Consider the following 17,319-nt stretch of genomic DNA (forward strand, 5'->3'; position numbering starts at 1 on the left):
GAGTCTGAAGCCTGGGAGTAGAGGAATACCCATGGAATTTCTGGGGGAGTGGCCTCAGATGGCCCCACCTTCATCCCACCTAGTTAATTTTCTTTTTTCTTTCTTTTTTTTTTTTTGGTGAGGCGATTGGGGTTAAGTGACTTGCCCAAGGTCACACAGCTAGTGAGTGTTAAGTGTCTGAGGCTGGATTTGAACTCAGGTCCTCTTGACTCCAAGGCCAGAGCTCTATTGACTGAACCACCTAGCTGCCCCCACCTAGTTAATTTTCTGGAGATACCTGGGGATCAGTATCCTTGTGCTGTTCTTACGAGGTCAGGGTTCTGGTTGGCCCCCAGTCACCATGTAAACTGAAGCATTTCACCCAAAGATGACATCACCGAGCTTCTAGACCAGGGGCAGAGCGATGAGGGACCTGAGAAGATCATACCAGCCTGAGATCACCCTGGTGTAATCACAGAATCTCAGAATTGGAGAATTAAGAAAAGAGCCTCAGTGTCCTACCCACACAGGAGAGGAATCCCCACTGTAACATAGCCAACAAATAATCATCTGGACTCTGCTGAAAGATAATGATGAAGATAGCATTTAAACAGCACCTTGAGGTTTGCAAAACCTTTTAGATGTCTTACCTTGTTTGATCCTTATAACAACCCTGCTAGGTAGGTACAATGATTATCCCCACTTTAAAAATGAGGAAACTGAGGCTGCTGCCGCTGTTTGTTGTTTGTCCATCTTGCTTGAAAGGACCGGTGCCATCATGATGTCGGGGTCAAGGTGCAGTGTTTTCAACTGTGACTGATCAGTCCAATACAGGCTTGGACAGGCGGGGCACAGAGAGCCCATTTGAACATTTGGTTTGGAGATCTCTTTAGATTTGAGTATCTCACATTTCCTTTGTGCTGCTGTGATTCTGCTTTGCTCAGAGAGCACAGCACCTTCTTTGTGGTGAGCACATAGAAGTTCAGTAATTTGCCCAGGGTCACCCAAGCATCTGAGACAGAATTCAAACTCAAGCCTTCCTGACTCCCAAGTCTGGTGCTATCTCCACTGTGCCACCCAGCTGCCAAGAAGGGATATCCCCAGCACCCCCCAAGACTTTCCTTCCACTTTCACATAGCTCTAATTGTTAGGGAGTTTTTCCTGACATCAAGCCTAAAGAAGCCTCTTTCCGACTTGTGCCCGCTACTCCTGGTTGGTTGCTAATGCAGCGTCTCAGGGTGACGAGTTTGCTGCTGAGGAGGTTTCCTGGGAGCACAGTCATGGGGGAATCCAGTCCAAGGAATGCAGCTGGTGGGAAAATGAACAAATAGAATCCATCCTCTACATGACAGCTCGGTCAATACTTGAAGGCAGCCATCATGTGCCCCCCAGAGTTGTCTCTTGCCCAGTTTCTTCCATCGACCCTCATATGGCAGGGATCCAAGCCCTCCACTGTCCTAAACCGTGTTCTGTTCAGCTTACTGATATCTTTTTTAAACCATGGTACTCAGAAAAGAGCGTAAAGGGATCCTAAGACCAAGAAGTTTGAGAACCACTGGTAAAGAGGATTCTTCAACAGGTGCAAGTCAGATAGCATGTAAGGGCCCTTCCGATTCAGAGAGCCTATGAACATTTGGAAGGAAGGATCGATGGATGGATGGATGGGTGGATGAATGGACCTACTATGTGCCTGGCACTGTAAGGTTTTACAAATATTTTGTTTGATCTGCACAACTACTCTGAGAAGTTGGTGCTATTATGCCCACCCCCCTGCCCCCCAGTTTAGGAAAGCAAATGCAGACTTTAGGTGTCTTGCTCAGGGTCACACAGCTAATAACAGCTCTCCATAATGGAATGTTCAACAGTGGTAGGACTTGTAGAATGTTCTGATTTGACCTCAAAGCTCTTCCTTCCTTCATAATTAATGTTTTCTCTCTGGCAGAGAGTGTGAATGACGTTTGCTCCTGTATTTTTTTTTTTTTTTTGGTTCCTGTGTTTGTTGATTGCAATGTTCAGAGAAAGTTACAAAGTTCAGAATTTGCCCATCCCCCTTGACTGCCATATTTCAATTGTGCCCCTAGAACTTCCGCCCTTCCATAGGCAGGGATGGGTAATTCCTCAGCAGCTAAACTATCTAATAAACTCCTTACTAAGAAGATTAATCTGAGTTTCCTTTTTCAGGTTATGGAAATAATGTGGTCTGAAATTACTCTAGTTCAAATCAGTTAAAAGACAGAACAAGGATACTTACTGATTTAAAGACTAAAGTACAGGATGCAAACAAATATATCTTCCAGAAATTCATTTCAGTTCTTCTCCCCCCCCCATTCTTTTTCTCAATTACTTCTGAACAAAAATTTTTAACATTGGCTTTTTTTTTTAATTTTGAGTTAAAAATTCGCTCCCTCCTTTGAGAAGGCAAACAATATGATATAGATTATACATGTGCAGTCATGCAAAACGTGGTTTTCTCAAATTAAAAAAAAAAAAAGGCACGCACTATGTCCAAATTTGTTACAGAGGACAGACAGGTCATGTGGGGCTATTGTGAACAGAACACTGCCTTAGAAGACTGGAGATCAGGGTTTGTGTCTAGGGTCTGCTATTAAATCACTTTGGAACTCTGTGTCAATCACTTTCCTGCTGGGATCAGGAAGACCTGGGTTAGAATCCTGCTTCTGCTGCTTATTAGCAGCATTTAGTTTCTCAAGGTTCTAGTTTTCCTCTTCTGTAAATTATAAGAATAATAATAATGTTATCGGTTATTATGAGGCTATTCTGTGGTACAGTGGAGAGAATGTAGGACCTGGAATCAGGTAGATCTGAGTTCAAATACTGATTCAGATACATACTATCTGTATGGCCCTGAGCAGGTCATTTAATCTCTGTGTGCCTCTATTTTCTAATCTGCAAAATGGGCATAATAATAGCACTTCCCTTTCAGGATTGTCATGAGGATCAAATGAGTTAAAATATGTAAAATGTTTGCCAATCATAACTTGCTATACAATTGCTAGCTATTTTTTTTTTGAGGCAGTTGGGGTTAAGTGACTTGTCTAGGGTCACATAGCTAATAAGTTTCTGAGGCTGAATTTGAACTCAGATTCTTCTGACTCTAGGGCCAGTGCTCTATCCACTGCTCCACCTAGCTGCCCCCAATAGCTGTCATTATTATTATCACATGCATAGTACCTGCCTCAGTAGGGTTGTTGTGAGGATCGAATTAGATGATGGGGGCAGCTTCATCCAACGTGGAGTGCTGGATCTTATTTTTTTCTGTTACTCCTGATAGCTGTGATGGTTTAGAACTCTATAATACTGAAAATGAGCAAACAACAATTAGTACCACTTTGTAGGGCCTACCGAATGTCAAAATAATAGTACAGTTTAGGGGTACTGGGGATCCCTCCCACTTCCATAGATCTCTCGTTAAGGTTCTCTTCAGTCCCATTCCCTGACTTACTAGATTGTGTCTCTTGAGAAAAGTCCTGTGAACAAGTTTTTGGGACAGGGAATCCCTAACAATTGCCAAGTTATGATTTTTAAAAATAAATATTTATTGGAATTTTTTTCCTTTTCTTTTTCCACTGTATTCTACCCGACTCCTTTTCCCAGAAAGCCATCCCTTATATAAAAAGGCTAAAAAAAGAAACAGAAAATGTTCAGTAAAACTAACCAACAGAAAGGTCTGACAGTGATCCATACTCATTTTCCCCTAGCCCTGCAATGAAGGGAGAATGGGGCATTTTCATATCTCTTCTTTGGGGACAAGCTTGGTCATTAGAATTTTGCAGGATTCAGTTTTGATTTGTTGCTTTTTTCCTTTTTTTTTTCCACTTATCTTGTTATAGCATTGTGTGTATTGTTTTCCTGGTTCTTATTTCACTTTGCATTTGTTCATGTAAGTCTTCTAATGCTTCTCTGACTAATAATCATAACTCTCATAAAAATAATCATAGCTACCATTTATATATTGCTATTTAAGGATTTGCAAAGTGTTCTACATATTTTATCTTGTTTGATCCTCACAACAGCCCTGTTAAGTGGATACTATTGTACCCATTTTACAGATGACTAGCCAAAGCTGAGAGAGGGTAAGTGGCTCGCCCAGGGTCAAACAACTTTGGCAAGCATCTGAGGTAGGTTTCCAATGCAAGTTTTCCTCCATGCACTGCACTGCCAACATCCTACACATACATGAGCAATCGTTACTGTGGGTTGATGACGTTTGGGAAAGGGGTCATTGGTGGACCAACCACTATAGTTTGGAGTATGACAAGAGGACTAGTTCCAGCTCAGTCCCCTCCCTCACGTAAGAATTGTTCTGTTAGAAACACACCCTCCAAGGTCAAGGTGCTGATTCAGGGAAGTGGGAGTCAGAGCCTGATAGCTCCTGCTGACATCCCTCTCTCTCTGCTCTGGACCAGCCATGGACAAGCCCATTCAAGTCTAGGTTCAGGCTAGGGGGATGGGGAACCTGTAGTGCTGGGCATGGAAGCAGGGCTGCAATTACAGAAAGGTCATTGTCCAGTGGTCTCCTATTATCTTTGACTTCTGGAAGAAAGAAGGCACTTCTTCCTGCTGTGGGCGGCCTGGGAGATGGTGCCCAGGGGCAAACCAGACTCAACATGTCAGGTTCATTCAGAGCTGCCTTTCCCTCTCAGAGGAGTTTGCAAGGGCTGGGATGAGGTCACCCCTGGATGGTTTGGCAAAGTGCCTTTTTTTTTTTGGCCAGGCTCTTAAAACACACCTTTGAGTGGCATGTTGTCTGTTCATCACTATTGTTGTGAAGAATTTTGAAATCTTGTGGTTTCCTTTTCTCTGAGTGGTTTCTCACATCTTCTGACTGATAATTCATCACAAATCAGTTATTTGGGAAATGGATTTCTTTCTCTAGTCTTTTAAAGGTTTTGTTTTTTTTCTTTAGTCCCAGGTAAACCACCCAGCTGCAGTTACAAATGAAACCTACCAGGAACGCTTGGCCAGATTAGAAGGTGACAAGGAATCTCTTATGTTACAGGTATGTCCTTCCCACACTGTTACCACTTATCCCTCTCTCCCTTTGCAGGTGTGACCCAGTATTGCTGGCATCCGGGGCACTCAGGGAGATAATAAGAACATTAACAGCAACTTGCATAGATTGCTTTAAGATTTGCAAAGTTGTTTTCTACCCACCATGCTGTGAGGCAAATATTGCAAGTACTCTTGTACCTATTTTACAGATAAGGAAACAGATTCAGAGACTTTCCTGCAGTCCTAATGCGTGTAGACATGAGTGATGGGACTGGAAACCAGGTCTCTCTTGACTTTTTAGGTGTAGCATTGTTTGTGATAGACCACAGTGGCCCTTGCCTTGGGGCCTTTGGAGCAGAGAGACAGAGAGAGAGAGAAAGTTAAAGAAAATGGTCACAAAATAAAACAGACAGCACGGACAAGCCCTGCTGGATTTTGAATGCCTGGCACCCACATTCTCCTCCACAGACCTGGTGGAGACCAGAAGCAGGAGTAATCAGATCCCCTCCCCAGTGACAGAGAGTGCACGTGGCGTGTAGTATCTTCAGTCTATAAAGCTCTCTGAAGTGTCAGCGAATTCAAAAAGCTCAGGTTTCTTTACTTGTGGGGCTAAAAAAAATAGAGTCCAGAGGGGTTTTTCTCTTTAGTTTAGTTTAGTTTTTTAAAAGAACAACCCTGGCAAAGCCGCTTACCCTCCTCAAAATCTTTTACCTTCTGTTCTCCTGACCCAGATTTATTTAATTACCACGCAATGGTAACTATTCTGTGGAAAAAGAACCTCCCTGCTCTTTCTTCTCTCCACACTTGGTTCTCCTCTGAGCGAAGGCTGTGCTCCACGCTGAGTGTGCTAAGTGCTGTGCGTGCTCTTCATTTGGGCCCGAGAGCTTTGCAGCTACAATTACAGTAATTGCAGATATCTGCAGCAGGACTTGGTTCTGGTAGCTGACATGATGATAAATAGTATTTGGAGAAAAGGGCCATCTCTTTCCTCTGACTCTGTCTCCTTCCCTTTCTCCATCTCTCCCTCCCTCTCTCTTTCTCTGTCTGTTTCACTCTCTCTGCCTTACTCGATGTTTGTCTCCTCCTTTCTTTTTCTTTCCTCCCTTTCTTTTTTTCTTCTTTTCTCTCTCCTCTCATGCATTTCTTTAAAATTCTTCCTCTTTTTTTTTAATTAATTTATTTTGATTTTATCAACAATCACTTTAAAATTCTCCACTCTTAACACACCATAAATAATGAAACCAGAATCCACTTGTGGGGAAGCCTCAGTTTACCAGAACATTTTCTTGCCTTCATTCATATGTGGAATGTGAAAAACACAACCTACCAAGCTGGTGGCTCTTACTGTTTGCTCCTTTCCCTCTCACTCCACTGTGGCTCTCCCCAGTCCCTCTTCTTCCCCAGCTCCAGCTTCCACCATGCCCATGAGGATCCCCAGTGTACTCTTACTAAGTTCCCTGATCTCTTCCATTCCTTCTGTTTCCTGGGCCTAACTGAAGTCAGGCTTTCGGGGGTGGTGAGGGCTCCGTTTCCGTTGCCACCCTCTCTACGGCTGGCTGCTGGATCCATCCTCGTCTTCCACCTCCTCGCCCACATCAGAGGGTTAGGAAGAGGAGATACAATCATCCCTGCCTCCTGCAAGCTCCAGACTCTTGCTTGGCCTCACCTGCCTTTCCTTTGGTGCCGTTGACCCCGTTGGATCCTTGGTGCCGTTGTCCACAGACCTCCCCAGTCCCCTCCAACTTTCTTTACGTGACTTTAGCACTTGCCTCAGAGCCTTTCTATTCACCCACCCCCTGTCCTAAGTTGATAAGACTTTGAGGTGGGAAAAACTGGCATCCCATTCAGCCCTCCCCAATGAAGGTGATGATAGTAGCATTTTATGGGGCTTTAAGAGTAAAGCACTTTACATGTGTTAACTCATTTGACCCCCACAACAACCCTATAAGGTAGGTGCTATTATTCTCATTTTTTACAGATGAGGAAACTGAGGCCAAGATTGGTCAAGTGACTTGCCCAGGGTCACACAGCTAGTAAGGGTCTTTAAACCAAATCTCACGTGCTGTCTACCGTGCCACTTAGCTCTAGTTCATCCTCTTCTTTCTCCGCCCCCATCTACACAGCAGAGTAAACTGAGGCCCAAAGAAGTTGTGATTTACCCATAGTAAGAGATCCAGGATTCAAATCCAAGGCTATAGGATCATAGTATCATGGCCTTAGATCTAGAGAAGACTTTAGAGGTCATCTTGTCCAATCTTCTCATTTACTAAATGAGAAGCCTGAGGCCAAGACGGGTTATGCAGTGTGCCCAAGGACATTCAGGTAGTAAGTGACTAAGACAGAATTTGAACCCAGGCCCTCCGGCACCAGATCCAGCCCTTTTTCTACCACCCCACATTCACAGCCCTGGGCCTCCTACCCGCTCAACCTGCTTGGCTCCTGTGACCTAGATCAGCCTCCACTCGGGCTCAGCTCCCCACAGAGCTGGTCACGCCTTCAGCTTCACCATCACCTGAAACTTCCCTCTCTGATCACAATCTCCTGCCTTTGCTGAACCTGCTGTTGGCCCCCATTGCTCCAGTCCCTCCATCCCTCCCTGGCCTCCCAGGTCATCAGCTCTGTTTGGGCCTCACCACTGCCCTTTCGTTCCTTTGACCCTATTGTTGCATTGCCGCAACCCACGAATCCCCTACCCCCTTGTCGTCTGGCCCCTCTCACCCTTTTGATTCCCAGCCGAGGGCACATGTGCCTTCTCCTTTCCTTCTCCAGAGAGGCAGCACCCAGTAGAGGAAGTCATAGCTGAGTCCACTGCAAATCTATAATAATGATGATGACAATAGTAATAATAATAATAATAATAACTGGTGTTAAAATAGCACTTCAAAGTATTATAAGCACTTTATAGACATCCTCTCATTTCAAGAGCAATATATTTAATGCATTAGACCATGCTGGGTTCCGAGGTTGAGCGTGCAAGTATTATTAGTTGTATTTTATAGCTGAGGAAATGGAGGCTTTGGCCATGGTCATACAGCTAGGCAGGGCCAGCGGAGGAGTCCTCCAGACTCTAATTCCAACCTTGTCCACTCTGCCATGTTGCTGCTCTGCTGCGTCAATGAACCGAAGCTGGGCCTTCACTCATGCACTGCAGTCCTTTTGTTCCTCCCTGATTGACTCCCATCACGCTTCCCACAGCAGCACTTACCGACTTGCTCTTCAAGCCCCCAATTCTACACCCCGTCCCTACTCTTCAGGATCTAGAAAGGTCAGCCTTTGCTCTTTATCTCTGCTTCCTCACCACCCACAGTCTCTTCTGTTCTGGCTCCCAAGCCTAGCACTTTATTAAAGCTGCTCTCTTTAATAATAGCTACCCTCCAGATAGTGCTTCAAAGTTTGCAAAGGGCTTTCTATGGGTCTTGGCATGTTATCTCATTCGATCCTCACAATGACCTGGTGTTACTATTATCCTCATTTTACAGCTGAGGAAACTGAGTCTGGAAGAGCTTAAGTGACAGCCGAGGGTCACAGTTCTCCTACCTGTCTTACTTGTCCTTCTCAATATCCTTTTCTGGTTCATCTTTCTGCCTCCTCCCTAAAGCAGAGGTAGATGTGCCCCTGCTCCCCCACCCCCATTCCAACCCTGCCAAGATTCTGTCTTTGGCGTGGGTGCTCATCTCTTCCAGGCTTCAGTGGTCACTTCTAGACAGATTCAATTTAATTAAATTTAACAGACATTTATCATTTGTGTAATATGTGCAGGGCACTGTGCTGTGTGCTAGGGTTGCAAACACAAAATCTCAAATAGCTTCTGCCTTCAAGGAGCTTACATTCTACTGAAAACTTACAGTTCCAGTCTCTTCTTTGTGTGGGCCTCAATTCTGTATTTCCAATTCACTTTTGGAATCACTCACACACACACACACACACACACACACACACACACACACACATACACTGTAATCAGTTGCTAAGGCTTTTTTGAGTCTACCTCCAGAGCATACCCACCTGGCCTCCCTTCTCTGCCCTTTCTCAACCTTTCTTTCATATATATATATATATAATTTTCTCATGCAAACTACTGCGATGGCTCTTAAAACTCCCCAGACTGGATCTGGCCTATTCTTGTAGATTCATTACACGTCACTCCCCTATATGTCCAGCTGGCATTTTCTAGCTGTAGCCCTGTATACCCTATCAGGCAGCTGGGTGGTACATTAGATAGAGTATAGGGCCTAGAGTTAGGAGGACCTGAGTTCAAATCCAGGCTTAGACTAGCCGTGTGAACTTGGGCAAGTCACTTAACCTCTTTTTGCCTCAGTTTCCTCAACTGCAAAACAGAGATAATAACATCACCTACTTCTCAGGGCTGTTGTGATGATCAAATAAGATATTTGTAAAGTGCTTAGCACAGTGCCTGGCATATGGTAGGTGCTATGTAAATGCTAGCTATCATCATCATTATTACTGTTTATCATTAGTAGTGCTGCTGCTGCTACTACTACTATATTCTCATTGGTGCATTTAAGCAGACCTTTTCTAAGTTCCTAGAATCCAAGCTCTGCTCATCTTGTCTGTCTCAGACTTCTCACCCCAATCCAGCTGCCACCTCCTCCATGAAAGTTTCTCTGATCTGTCTGTCTTCACACTCCAAACTGGAAGTAACTCTTCTGTTCCTCACATTTCCCTCTGCACTTTACATCTTCCCTTTTTTTCCAGACACATTGTGCTTTGCCCCGTAATTGTTTATGTACATGCCCAATTGTTCTGAATAGATTTCAGCTCCTTGGGGACAGAGACTGGGTCAGTTTTTACCGTCTTATACCCAGTCTGGAGCACAGTGCCTTGCCCACACGTAATAGGCACTTAATGAATATCTCTTGGATTGAATTTTCTGAGTTAACTTCAGGCCAGAGACCAAAACAAAGGACATATTTGTTCCAGTTCAACTGTATCTCTCCAACACATTCTGTTTGTTCCTTCATGGTCCTGGGCAGTGAGAATCAAGGGACTCTGGGTCCCCAAAAGATGCTTAGGCAGTGTGGAAATATGTTGTTATGGTCCCTGCCCTATACCAGTTAAGGCAGAAAAGCAGAAGTGGTTTTTCAACAAGAAGGAATTTCTGGGACACTGGACATGGAGGCAGGAGAGACATGAGTTTGAATTTGGCTCCAGCACTTGTATGACCCTGGGAAAATAACCTAGCTTCTCTGAGTTAGTTTCCTCTTCTGTAAAATAGAGATTATAATATTTGAATTATGCAGTTCACAGGTTTCCTCTAGATAGACAGCTGAGTTATTATACATCTTTATCCTTTCTAGATACCCCCTCAGTTGTTCAGAAAATCCACATCCCATTGTTAATAGAGATTTTGTTATCTCATCTAAGAGATGGATAAATATTGTTTGGAAAGAAAAGATGCCTGGAGATGCCACACCAAAAAAAGCCTACTTTTGTTCCAAATATGCCCACAAATTGGATGGAAATGGGGCTTCATTCCCTTGACTTGAAGGCATGGTGGTCATCATGGGACTACCACCTGACATGTGCTTGGTAGAATCCCTGGCTTTTACTGACCCATTGTGAAATGAGAAATGGGTGTATATCATGAGATACATAGTGGGTTGAAGTTATAGAGCTAGGGATACAGATAAAGAATGAAAAATAGGCACATTGCTCAAGGAGCTAACATGTGAAGTAAAAGCAAGGTATCATACAGTACAGAAAGCAGAAAAAATACTGGATTTGGAGTGGGGAGCTGAATATAAATTCCACCTCTTCCATTTGCTGTCTGTGTGACCTTGGGAAAGTCACTTGATTTGTTTAGGGCTCAGTTTCTTTATTTGTAAAAATGGAGGCCTTTTAGACCTTTAAGATCCCTTCCATTTCTAAATCTATGGCCTATAATGTTAATTAAAGAAATATATTGGACCATATAAAGTGTTTTCTAACAGACACAGAACCCAGAGAGAATATACTCTAAAAGAAGATGCCAGTGTATTGTTTTGTATTCTTTAAAGTACCAAACTTTTTTTAATATGATGCTATGAGGGGATGCATTTTCTTTGTTTTGGTGAATGTTTCTTTGTTTGGTAGGGTTGTGGGTTGGGTACTACTTTTAAAACACAATTGATGTAACTTTTAAAAACCACATGTAAAAGAGACAATTAAAAATTAAAATGGAATAATGTCCAGTTAAAAGGCATAGAGAACTGAATATTAACAGACACCTGGGATCAGTTACTAGAGTACTATATTTAGCTTTGAACTTTTTGGCTGCTCACGCAGAGATGGAAGCACTTTGGATAGGTTCTGAGTTGAAAAGACCAAAACCAGTAATGGTGATTTATGGTATGGACAAGCATTCTCAAAGACGTATGTTTCACATAAACTTAGCTTACAGAAGGAGCCTCTTTTAGAATAAAATGGTTTTGAAGCATCGTTTCCTAGTCCGAAGCTCCAAGAAAATCTTAGAAAGCATTTTCTAAAATCCAAGAACATAGAATTGTTTAAAAGTAGCATTGAGTCTGAGCTCAGTGGTCTAAAATGTGTTGGGACAGTGAACACACATGTGTAGACTGCTGAGGCATATAGTACAGGTTGGCTTCAGGCAAGTTGCTTAATCTTTTGGTGACAGACGGTGTGGGATTTCTTTGAGATATCTTAAACAAAAATTATCATAAGACAGAGCTAGTAGAGAGTGCCACGGAAATGGTTACCTGCAACATAAGGTTGTTTTCTGGCATAAGTCAGCTCGTGGACTGCCAGTACTTCCCATTAGTTAAAATCTCTAGTAGATTTTTTGAAGTTCTTTAGAAAGGTGACTGGATTTTCGCTGCCATCATGCAAAGCCTCTCCTGGGTGCCAGTTTCTTACAGTCATGTTTTGGCACGTAGACCCTGGAAACCTTTCTGGAGCCAACTGTTGTCAGTGTTAACACATGCCCTTTACATCCACATTCTTTAATTGCTTCCAAAAGCTTGTCTGATAGGTTAGTGGTTCTTATCCCTTCATGAGAGGTGGAAGGTCATTGGTTAGTTTCTAGCAGAGTTTTTTTCCCCCATCTTCTCCCTTCAAGTGGTAGGCTGGCTGGGTAGCTAGCTCAGATAGGGCTATGTGTTTTTGCCATGGGCAGATATCGGCTGTGTGCCGTCTTACCTGCTCTGCTTTCCACTCCAGTACGAGGAATATTATTGACCTCATATGGAGTCTGATTTCTTCTCGGGCTCTTCACTTAGAAGCCAAATGAGTAGTTTTCTCCCGGGAGATGTCAGAGCACTTCTGGTGAGGTAAGAAGCAGACTTTTTCCCCTTTTTCGTCAGCAGACTCTAAATGTTCTAGTTACTGGGACCACGTCATTGTGGGACCACCAAATTGTGATTGATGTGAAAATCAGTTAGTTGATTATTTCACAGTCTGATTTTGTTGGTCCCCCCACTCTAGGTGAGTGTCCTGACTGACCAGGTGGAGGTCCAGGGTGAGAAGATCCGGGACTTAGAAATCTGCCTGGAAGGGCACCAGGTGAAACTCAATGCTGCTGAAGAGATGCTTCAACAGGTGAGACTGGAGACACAGAGGAATCCCTAACTTGTTACTGAAAAACTGCAGACCTAAGGGTTACCTAAAATCAGAGCCTCGGGCGAGTGGATTAAAAGAGCAGAATTTAAAAGAATTGAAAGTGATTCCCTTACTCTTTCCCAAGAAGAGCACAGATTGGTCAGTTTATTGGCAACCCAGGAAATTATTTCAGTGGCTGGTCATTTTAAAAGCTTCTGGATAGGAAGTGTCATGAGAATATAAGATGGACACATATATTAAGCAACGGAGAGTAGCAGGGGAGCGAGCTGGTCAACCAGAGTAACCTGCAGGAGGGAGGCACGGGAAAAAGACTGGTCACAGTGGCTAACAGGGAAGGGAGTAGGGGGCAGAGGGGAGAAGAGCTGGGGTGAGGGGGACAGGAACACAGTTCGGTGAGTAACCTCGGAGGGAAGTAGGGGAACAAGGCTAGCCACAACCTGTTGAACAGGTTAAACTTGGCAGCAAAGTAGAAATTTCTCAGAAGTTAATTCAGTACAACAGCCCTCTGTTGTCAGATGCAACCCAAATATCATCAATGGGTTAATGTTAGCCCAACACGGTTTTTGAGAGAATGGCTTTGTCAAGTAATCCAGAGGAATAAAATATAAGCAGCCAAAGGTTGGTTCCTAGAACTAGGTGGAGTTTGGTGAGGTATGTAGGCCGGGGAGTTTCAGTTTCAGGAGTGGGGGTGGGATAAGAACTGGGCGGGAAAGCAAAGTAAATGTGTTTACACATCAGATCCTCATTACCTCAAGAACAGCACATAAGTGCTTCTGCCATTCTCCTGCACCATCCAGCAAGTACCTTAGATTAGAGACACCAGAAAAGCCTGTTTGCAGGAGAGATAGCTAACCATAGAATGAAAAGGGAATTTCAGAGATTATGTTAAGGCCAGATGACAGTTTTGGGACCTGATAGCTTCTACTAATCAGTATTTTTTTTTTGTCTTTTAATGCTTTATTAACATAGAGGCAGCATAGAATATTGACTAGAGAGACTGAGAAAGACCTGAATTCATATAAGGGCTTCTGACACATGCTGACTGTGATCCTGGACAAGGGTCAGTTATCTGGTAGTGCCCCCAGGCAACTATCTAAGACTTTAACTTCCTCTTGCTGGCCTGTATTAGTAGAGGGAATTCTTCACCTGGAGTTCCCTATACCAGTAAAATCATTGGTATGATTCTCCTCCCCTCCAAAAAAAAATTTCATTGATACTTTCGTTTTTTATATTGATATCTTCATTTAATAACCATCTCCCTTCCTTGTAACAAAGAAGTGCAATTAAGCAAAACAAACTGAACCTTTGACCGTGTCTACCATTGGGTGCCCATACTCTACTACTCCCTTTCATTCATCATTCCTCTGGAGCCAGAATTGGTCATTGCATTGATAGGAGTTCTGATGTCTTATGTTTGCTTTCATTCACGTCCCTGAGCAAAGTGTTGTCTTTCTTGGTTCTTACTTTGCATTAGTTCATACAAGTCTCTTAATTCTTCGTGTTTGTCATTCTTATTGTACAAGAATGTCCCGTTACATTCATATACCATAATTTTTTCACCCATTTCCCAACTGACGAGCACCTAATTTGTTTCCTCCCCCTTTTTTTGGCTTCAGGTTAACATTTTCTTTTTAAATCCCTCCTAAGATTGACTTTTAGCATTTCACTAATCCATACCGGAATATGTGTGAATTTGCTCCAGAAAGCAGTTTTACATAGACTTACTATGATAGAATATTATATAGAATAGGCACAACTGAAGCTAGTGTTATGCATGTGTGTGTTTATGCTCAAGAATGTCATGTTTTTTTTGTAGGAGGCAGCATGGTATAGTGGCAAGGACCTGGGTTGGGAGCCTGGGTTCCAATCCCAGCTCTATCGTTAACTTGTTTCGGGAACATAGGGAAGTCACTTAGCCTAACTCTTTTTGTTGTTGTTGTTAATCATACCGCTATTTTCCCTTCACCTATATGGAAAACCTCGGAATGATCTCTTCCTCCCTCAGGACTATTCCATCTCTGCCAAGTCTTATCTAATCCTAACTTTGTAATAGGTCTCGTAGCCATCCTGTCTTCTTTGTTCTCATAGCTATCACCATAGTCCAGTTCCGTGTTCCTTTTTTTTTTTTTCTCATGAGGCAGTCGGGGTTAAGTGACTTGCCCAAGGTCACACAGCTAGTAAGTGCTGTGTTCCTTTTCTTTTGAACTATTACAACTGGTGTTAATGCCTCTAGGTGCTTTCCCCTCAAATTGATCCTATATTGTACCACCATTTATCTTCCTCAGACATAGATTATGTCACTCCCCTACACCCAAATGTTTTATCTTTTTTATGTCCTACTGAAAAAAAAAAGTTCAAACTCTATACCTTGGCTGCTCCTCAGGGCCTTCTGTGATCTGGCCACAAATTACCCTTTCAGACAGCCCCAACCAAAACCATTCCCTCTCAACTCGCTCTGCATTTTTAATCAAACCTACCTCATCCTCTCTCCCGCTACTAAAACTCTAGCCATTTTTCAAATGGCACTTCTTACACAGGGTTTTCATTGCTTTTCTGAGCTAGAGAGCTCTTCTGCTCTAAACTCTGAGCATTCTGCCTATAACACTCTTTTTTTTTCTTTAATTTTGTTTTATGAAATAAAACAAGAATTTTCATAATGTAGTATTAAAAGATGATTGCACATGAAACTGCTAATCTATTATGTACCACTCTTAATAAGACTTCTATCAAATAGTAATTTATACTGACATTATCTGTGAGCATCTTCACCCCTTACTACTAGACTCGAAGTTTCTTTAGGGCAGGAACTATGTTTTGGTCTTCCTTCTATCACCCCTACTTCTAAAACATAGTAAGTATTCAATAAATATTCATTGAATAAATAGATAAATGAGCTTGCCCTCTCCCCATCTTAGCTTCCCTATCTGTAAATTAGCTTTCTTTATATTGTTCTCCTGTGATGGCTTCAGATTTTGTAAACCAACAGGATATGTCTGTCATTCCATGAAAGGAATTGTGCACTATCTTTGAAGGAAAGGGAATTTGATTGATAACCAGGGACTTCAGATTCTAGTCTTATCATTCCATAGGTCTGTTTTCAATTTCTTTTATTTTGTTTTTTTGCTTTTTAAATCAACAATTTAAACTATTCAGAGCCTGGGACCTAAGGGTTTAGAGCCGGAATGTACCATCACATTGAACTCCTGCTATTACAGATGAAGAAACTGAGCTCCAAGAGAGTTAATGGATTTAAATTCACACAAGTAGTTAGTAGCAGAGCCAGAATTGACCCCAGTTCCCTTGACCCCATCTCCAACTACCACAAAATAGTCAATTTGGAAACTTAGAAAACATCTCTTCCAAGCATTGATGCTAACATCAACCACGGGCAGCTTAGAGGCTGCCACTGTGTTGTCTGACAACCCATAGGTTCATGAAAAAGAAGCCAAATTGTAGTTTTCCCAGGATCTAATCTTGTTAAGCCCCTTCAGGGCAAGATCTATCTCATTTCAGCATTTGTGACTCCAAAACCTATCCCAACACTTATCAATTATCAAGCACTTAATAAGCTTTTTTCATTTATTCATTCATCATCTTAAATTTTTTTTTACTGCTTTTGCTCAGAACCCTAATGCTTTTTTGTGTGGGGGGGAAAATTTCAAGCACTAAATGGAGTTGTTTTGTGTCTCCTGCCAAAAAAGGAAAAAACACGATAGGAAACCCTAGCAAAGGGGTGCATTTGTGCTAAGTGTATGCCAAACCACCCCTGACATCATCAGTCCTGTGACTGCATGGTGTGTGCATTTGTGGACCCATTGGATAAAAAGTGGCTTGTGGATTTGACAAATGAGCATTGGGATAAGTCTATGAAAGCTAAGGCTTCAGGAAGGCCAGGTTGGAAATAGCCGAGGCCGCTGAGTTGCAGTAGTTCACTTGTTTAGCATATTTGCTCTTAGGACCAACTTTACAGATTGTTTTTTTTGTTTTTTTTTTTTCAGATTTTCACCCTTGCAACATCTCCCAAGTCCTGAGGCCAAAGTGGCCTCTGGACATATGCAATTCAAATGTCATTTAAAAAAATCTTGTGGGTTGAATTTTTTTAATATTAAAATCTTACTTTTCTAGAGAATGATTGGGTCAAGATCCTTTTCTAAGTCGTTTTTGTTATTGTTGTTTTTTAAATAAATCTTCTCTTTCCTTTTGTTATGTGGGTTTGGTTAAAGTGACCACACTTTTGAGATTTCTGAATGACTGGTGGTGTTGAACACCTAAAAACTAACTATTCTTTATCCAGGTGGTTTACAGGTGTGAGCAAATGGAGGCCAGCCTCTCTGGTTAGTGGTTTGGTGGGTAGCAATGTTTCTGCCTTTTTCATTTATCCTTGGGTTTATCACACTGCCCAGACTTCATCCTAAACCAGTGAACTTGGGTTGAGTAGGCCCAGTTTTTCGAAGGGCCAAATAAAAGGTGTGTATTCCAGTGGGTAGAAATCATCAAGCTGTTTTTAGTAACCCATTATTCAGGGTTTATTAGTCTCCGTTTGCATTTACTTTGGTCCAAATGAAGATTGTCCTCCTTATTTCCCTCTACTCCCACCCTGAACCCAAAACCCAGAGTTAGATGTGGATAGAGAATCCCCTTCATTTATCTTTTTTTAAAAAACAATAATAATAAATAATTATGTTTTTTCATTTCCCACACACACTTATCTAATGGGCCCTCCCTTTTGAAAAACAATTAAGTAAAATGGAC

The 17,319-nt window shown here is 42.4% G+C and overlaps 1 protein-coding gene across 13 annotated transcripts in view; it reads left to right on the forward strand.

The window, feature by feature from the left end:
• Positions 1 to 17,319, forward strand: part of LOC114033991 (liprin-beta-2-like) — a 198,011-nt gene that overhangs the window by 107,323 nt on the left and 73,369 nt on the right. For 12 of the 13 annotated variants that reach the window (XM_027849625.1, XM_027849628.1, XM_027849629.1 and 9 more), the window contains 2 exons: positions 4,907 to 4,999; positions 12,433 to 12,546. In XM_027849625.1, the coding sequence (XP_027705426.1) occupies positions 4,907 to 4,999; positions 12,433 to 12,546 (207 nt within the window). Of the gene's footprint in view, positions 1 to 4,906; positions 5,000 to 12,087; positions 12,279 to 12,432; positions 12,547 to 17,319 lie in introns of those variants that run through there. The other variant, XM_027849637.1, reaches the window with a different exon arrangement.

The sequence above is a fragment of the Vombatus ursinus genome, unplaced genomic scaffold (genome assembly GCF_900497805.2).
Source record: "Vombatus ursinus unplaced genomic scaffold, bare-nosed wombat genome assembly UNPS02007822.1, whole genome shotgun sequence".
Lineage (NCBI taxonomy): Eukaryota > Metazoa > Chordata > Mammalia > Diprotodontia > Vombatidae > Vombatus > Vombatus ursinus.